The following is a 7,191-nucleotide window of genomic DNA, read 5'->3' as shown; positions in this document are numbered from 1 at the left end:
ACAAATCAAAAACTGAAAAATTGGGCGTGCAAAATTATTCAGCCCCTTTACTTTCAGTGCAGCAAACTCTCTCCAGAAGTTCAGTGAGGATCTCTGAATGATCCAATGTTGACCTAAATGGCTAATGATGATAAATACAATCCACCTGTGTGTAATCAAGTCTCCGTATAAATGCACCTGCACTATGATAGTCTCAGAGGTCCGTTAAAAGCGCAGAGAGCATCATGAAGAACAAGGAACACACCAGGCAGGTCCGAGATACTGTTGTGAAGAAGTTTAAAGCCAGATTTGGATACAAAAAGATTTCCCAAGCTTTAAACATCCCAAGGAGCACTGTGCAAGCGATAATATTGAAATGGAAGGAGTATCAGACCACTGCAAATCTATCAAGACCTGGCCGTCCTTCTAAACTTTCAGCTCATACAAGGAGAAGACTGATCAGAGATGCAGCCAAGAGGCCCATGATCACTCTGGATGAACTGCAGAGATCTACAGATGAGGTGGGAGACTCTGTCCATAGGACAACAATCAGTCGTATATTGCACAAATCTGGCCTTTATGGAAGAGTGGCAAGAAGAAAGCCATTTCTTAAAGATATCCATAAAAAGTGTTGTTTAAAGTTTGCCACAAGCCACCTGGGAGACACACCAAACATGTGGAAGAAGGTGCTCTGGTCAGATGAAACCAAAATTGAACTTTTTGGCAACAATGCAAAATGTTATGTTTGGCATAAAAGCAACACAGCTGAACACACCATCCCCACTGTCAAACATGGTGGTGGCAGCATCATGGTTTGGGCCTGCTTTTCTTCAGCAGGGACAGGGAAGATGGTTAAAATTTATGGGAAGATGGATGGAGCCAAGTACAGGACCATTCTGGAAGAAAACCTGATGGAGTCTGCAAAAGACCTGAGACTGGGACGGAGATTTGTCTTCCAACAAGACAATGATCCAAAACATAAAGCAAAATCTACAATGGAATGGTTCAAAAATAAACATATCCAGGTGTTAGAATGGCCAAGTCAAAGTCCAGACCTGAATCCAATCGAGAATCTGTGGAAAGAACTGAAAACTGCTGTTCACAAATGCTCTCCATCCAACCTCACTGAGCTCGAGCTGTTTTGCAAGGAGGAATGGGAAAAAATGTCAGTCTCTCGATGTGCAAAACTGATAGAGACATACCCCAAGCGACTTACAGCTGTAATCGCAGCAAAAGGTGGCGCTACAAAGTATTAACTTAAGGGGGCTGAATAATTTTGCACGCCCAATTTTTCAGTTTTTGATTTGTTAAAAAGTTTGAAATATCCAATAAATGTTGTTCCACTTCATGATTGTGTCCCACTTGTTGTTGATTCTTCACAAAAAAATACAGTTTTATATCTTTATGTTTGAAGCCTGAAATGTGGCAAAAGGTCGCAAAGTTCAAGGGGGCCGAATACTTTCGCAAGGCACTGTACATACACTGTATTTACAAAAGTATGTGGACACCCCTTCAAATGAGTGGATTCAGCTATTTCTGCCACACCCGTTGCTGACAGGTATATAAAATCGAGCACACAGACATGCAATCTCCATAGACAAACATTGGCAGTAGAATGGCCTTACTGAAGAGCTCAGTGACTTTCAACGTGGCTCCGTCATACGCTGCCACCTTTCCAACAAGTCAGTTCAAGTCAAATTTCTGCCCAGCCAGAGCTGCCCCGGTCAACTGTAAGTGTTGATATTGTGAAGTGGAAACGTCTAGAAGCCACAACGGCTCAGCCGTGACGTGATAGGCTACAAAAGCTCACATAACGGCACGGCCGAGTGCTGAAGCGTATAGCGTGTAAAAATAGTCAGTCCTCGGTTGCAACACTCACTACTGAGTTCCTAACTGCCTCTGGAAGCAACGTCGGCACAATAACTGTTTGTCGGGTGCTTCATGAAATGGGTTTCCATGGCCGAGCACCCGCACACAAGCTTAACATCACCATGCACAATGCCAATCGTCGGCTGGAGTGGTGTAAAGCTCGCCGCCATTGGACTCTGGAACAGTGGAGGCACGTTCTCTGGAGTGATGTAAAGCTCGCTGCCATTGGACTCTGGAGCAGTGGAAACACGTTCTCTGGAGTGATGTAAAGCTCGCTGCCATTGGACTCTGGAGCAGTGGAAACACGTTCTCTGGAGTGATGTAAAGCTCGCTGCCATTGGACTCTGGAGCAGTGGAAACACGTTCTCTGGAGTGATGTAAAGCTCGCCGCCATTGGACTCTGGAACAGTGGAAACACGTTCTCTGGAGTGATGTAAAGCTCGCCGCCATTGGACTCTGGAGCAGTGGAAACGCGTTCTCTGGAGTGATGTAAAGCTCGCTGCCATTGGACTCTGGAGCAGTGGAAACACGTTCTCTGGAGTGATGTAAAGCTCGCTGCCATTGGACTCTGGAGCAGTGGAAACACGTTCTCTGGAGTGATGTAAAGCTCGCTGCCATTGGACTCTGGAGCAGTGGAAACACGTTCTCTGGAGTGATGTAAAGCTCGCCGCCATTGGACTCTGGAACAGTGGAGGCACGTTCTCTGGAGTGATGTAAAGCTCGCCGCCATTGGACTCTGGAACAGTGGAAACACGTTCTCTGGAGTGATGTAAAGCTCGCTGCCATTGGACTCTGGAACAGTGGAGGCACGTTCTCTGGAGTGATGTAAAGCTCGCTGCCATTGGACTCTGGAGCAGTGGAAACACGTTCTCTGGAGTGATGTAAAGCTCGCTGCCATTGGACTCTGGAACAGTGGAGGCACCTTCCCTGGAGTGATGTAAAGCTCGCTGCCATTGGACTCTGGAACAGTGGAGGCACGTTCTCTGGAGTGATGTAAAGCTCGCTGCCATTGGACTCTGGAACAGTGGAGGCACGTTCTCTGGAGTGATGTAAAGCTCGCTGCCATTGGACTCTGGAACAGTGGAAACACGTTCTCTGGAGTGATGTAAAGCTCGCTGCCATTGGACTCTGGAACAGTGGAAACACGTTCTCTGGAGTGATGAATCACGCTTCACCATCTGGAAGTCCGACGGAGGAATCTGGGTTTGGTGGATACCAGGAGAACTCTATCTGTCCCAATGCATAGTGCCAACTGTAAAGTTTGGTGGAGGAGGAATAATGGTCTGGGGCTGTGGATACCAGGAGAACGCTAGGCCCCTTAGTTCCAGTGAAGGAATAAAATGACATTCTAGACCATTCTAGACCATTCTATGCTTCCAACTTTGTGGTAACAGTGCAAAAAGAAGGGTCCATACAGAAATGGTTTGTCGAGATCGGTGTGGAAGAACTTGACTGGCCTTCACAAAACTCTGACCTCAACCCCTTCGAACAATTGGAGCGTTGACTGCGAGCCGGGTGTAATCATCCAACATCAGTGCCCGACCTCACTAATGCTCTTGTGGCTGAATGGAAGCAAGTCCCTGCAGCAATGTTCCAACATCTAGTGAAAAGCCTTCCAGAAGAGTGGAGGCTGCTGTGGCAGCAGAGGGGGGACCAACACACGATTTTGGAATGAGATGTTCGACAAGCAGGTGTCAACATACTTTTGGTCATGTAGTGTACATACATACGTACATACACACACACACACACATACATACATACATACATACACACACAAACTACACCACTCCTAGTGGCTGTCTCACCTCTCTTCTGCTGCAGGTCTACAGCGATGTGGGACTGTGAGGAAGAGGAGGATGACGAGGAAGAGGAGGCATCCGGAGAGAGACAGAACTCTTCTGGAGGACGCTCGGTCAGGGAAAAGTAGTCTGGCAGGAAGTCACTGTAGTACTGCTGCAGCTGCTTCACAGACTGGCCTGAGAACACACACACGTAGGATGAGTACACACACGGGTAGGATGAGTACACACACAGGTAGGATAAGAACACACACGGGTAGGATGAGTACACACACGTAGGATGAGTACACACACAGGTAGGATGAGTACACACACACGTAGGATAAGAACACACACGGGTAGGATGAGTACACACACAGGTAGGATGAGTACACACACAGGTAGGATGAGTACACACACAGGTAGGATGAGTACACACACAGGTAGGATGAGGACACACACACACGTAGGATAAGAACACACACACGTAGGATAAGAACACACACACGTAGGATGAGTACACACACGGGTAGGATGAGTACACACACAGGTAGGATGAGTACACACACAGGTAGGATGAGGACACACACACGTAGGATAAGAACACACACACGTAGGATAAGAACACACACACGTAGGATGAGTACACACACACGTAGGATAAGTACACACACATAGGATAAGAACACACACACGTAGGATAAGAACACACACATGTAGGATAAGTACACACACACATAGGATGAGAAAACACACATGCTCGACATACACTCATCACACACACTGGCAGCGATGTCTTTGGACACTATACATGAATAAACACACACACACACACACGCACACACACACAGGCACGTGCACAGATAGGGTCTACCTGTGCCCAGCACCTGCCACTTTGCCCTCCCACTCGCCAAATGCCCTTTTCAGTGGTGGTATAATTTTTTTTTTTTTTTGTATACAGTTTTTGTTGTTTTTCTTCTGAACCTACTGACCCCAAGTTGTTGTTTGATGTCATCAAGTTCACCAGCCCCTACCCTTACCCTGTCCGTTGACCTGTACGGAGCTCGCGTGGGCCCGGTTCTGCCCTTTTCCCAGGCTGCCCTGTGTCATGACTCTCCTGTGAAGATGTGAAGGATCAGGTTACAGTGGCTCTTACTACAGCTCTCTCTCTCTCCCGCAGAGGGGGAGAGGTGGAGGTGGCAGCGTTATGGCGGGCGTAAAATACTCTGCCTCTGGGCACCGTAGTATTGGGATTGGAATGTGTGACTGTGGGACATAGAGAGAGACTTGCCAAAACTCCTACATCCCCAAAATTGGAGGATGTTTTTTTGAGAATGTGGAACCGGTCCGTGGACACTTTAAGGACTGTTTGTTTCATTTTGTGACCTCATGAAGGACAGGAGAAACACATTCATGTTTCTTTGTTTGTATACAGTACTCAATTATGGGATTTGCATCTGAACGTTGTATCAAATAAATGATTAAGCACAAGAATACTTTTGGAAAGTTAATGTGATCGCAGGGACGGGGTTCCCACATTGAAATCGCTACCACTCTATAGACCAAGCAGACTAAGGCGGGCGCCAGATGTTGCAAAATGGTTTAGACAATAGAAACCAATAGATTGCCACAGAAGGAGCAAGTCCTCGACGCAGCTTTACCAGTCTGCAGCTGAAAATGTGCGTAAGTCTAAGATGAGGATACCGACAACTACCGCAAGCATCTATTCTAACAGGTCAATTCTAAGAACAATGGTACTCTGAAAGATCCATTCGTTATCGAACGACCGAATGATACGCCCAACGTATCCATTATAACAAGCTACAACTACGAAAGATTTTGATCTCTGGTGGACAAACCAGAGACTTTCTGTTGACTCACTATGCAGCAGAAGAACCGGCGATCACAGAGAGGCACAACACCTGTAAATATGTAAATTGCAATTTCTTTTCGAATGAGCGGCTGTGCATGTTCAAAGTATTAGCATTTCCATGAGTGTAGTCAACTGTATGTATGTGGGTCCACTCAGTTTCCCTCTCTTGAACTGCCCCCACCCCTTTCCTTTGTCTACAAAGCCATCATATCGGTTTAGCCCTCCTTGGGACTTTTCAGTGTATCATGTGAGTAACCAATGTATAACTATTGTGTGTGTGTGTTTATGTAATTATGTGATTGGTTAGTTAGTTAGTAAATAAATAATGAAGCCTGATTCATGATCTATGCTAGGGTTGGTACATATGTCCAAGGGTTTGCGACATTCAGGAATGAGACTGACGAGGTAATAATACATTAATGGAAGACTGTAATCGATAAGATAATAAAATATCTGAGAGATCCCCAGGTCACCCCCTCTCATGTTCTGGTACCTCAGAGCTCCCCAGGTCACCTCCTCTCATGTTCTGGTACCTCAGAGCTCCCCAGGTCACCTCCTCTCATGTTCTGGTACCTCAGAGCTCCCCAGGTCAACCCCTCTCAAGTTCCGGTACCTTAGAGCTCCCCAGGTCACCTCCTCTCATGTTCTGGTACCTCAGAGCTCCCCAGGTCAACCCCCTCTCATGCTCACTTTCTGGACTCTGGCTAACCACCATATGTGTCTCGTTTCAGGAAACTAGGCGCTATGTCGCGCGTCACTACTTCACAGGAGCGCCATTTGAATGTCGCTCTGGCTATCTACTCCGATTTCAGAGAACTCTCGTCTGAGTGTGTCAGAACACAGAATAACTGACGAATTTACGAACGCTCAAAACCCGTTGAATATGGCTGGTGTCAGGAAACTTTGGCAAAAAAAAGCGTCATTAAATTGTTTCCAACAGCACAGTTGCAGTCCCCAACAACACTCTGAATAACATAAAAACAGCTTAACCAGCTCTGCTAGGGTGAGTAAAATGGTCAGCGTGAGCTGTTCTTTCATTTGTGTCTGGAAGTAGCTAGCAAGCTAGCCAACATTAGCCAGTTAGCTTGGGTGCTTGACTGCTGTTGTCAGGACAGAATGCCCGGATCAACCCTACTTCTCGGGCCGAGCGTCCAGTGTTCGCTCTGAATGCTCCGAGTGTTCAGAATTTACGAACAGAACAATCTGACAATGCTGAGTTTACAAACTCCCAGAGCACACTCTGGCACTCCAGATTAAATTTACGAACAGAACAATCTGACAACGCTGAGTTTACAAACTCCCAGAGCACACTCTGGCACTCCAGATTAAATTTACGAACACACCTGTAGGTTGTTCCTCCTTTAAAAGTTGCAGCGTACTGCGGCGCAGCTAGCATGGTGCCGCAGAATTCTATGGCACGTTATGCACGTTAATGCCAACCACTGGTACCATTAATGTTAATTAGTGCTAGTTTGACCACCAGAGGGCATCTTTGAGAAGCATTTGAACGCCTTCAATAATGGCTGTACTGAAGAATGTGGGAGACCGGGGTTCAATTCCCCAATGGCGAGGAAGGAGTAAGCTGTCCTTGTAAATAAGAATTCTTAACTGATTCCATATGTGTTATTTCATAGTTGTGATGTCTTCACTATTATTGTACAATGTAGAAAAAATTCAAAATAAAGAAAA

General features: G+C 46.3%; 1 protein-coding gene across 1 annotated transcript in view; it reads right to left on the bottom strand.

The window, feature by feature from the left end:
* LOC139389337 (AP-4 complex accessory subunit RUSC2-like) overlaps window positions 1-7,191 on the bottom strand; it is a 53,996-nt gene that overhangs the window by 30,989 nt on the left and 15,816 nt on the right. Inside the window, exon 6 of the mRNA XM_071136010.1 lies at window positions 3,657-3,827. Coding sequence (XP_070992111.1) covers window positions 3,657-3,827 — 171 coding nt within the window. The remainder of the gene's footprint in view (window positions 1-3,656; window positions 3,828-7,191) is intronic.

The sequence above is a fragment of the Oncorhynchus clarkii genome, chromosome 30 (assembly GCF_045791955.1).
Source record: "Oncorhynchus clarkii lewisi isolate Uvic-CL-2024 chromosome 30, UVic_Ocla_1.0, whole genome shotgun sequence".
NCBI classification, from domain to species: Eukaryota; Metazoa; Chordata; class Actinopteri; order Salmoniformes; family Salmonidae; genus Oncorhynchus; species Oncorhynchus clarkii.
Note: the sequence above shows the minus strand (reverse complement) of the source record. Positions and strands in the feature narration are given on the sequence as shown.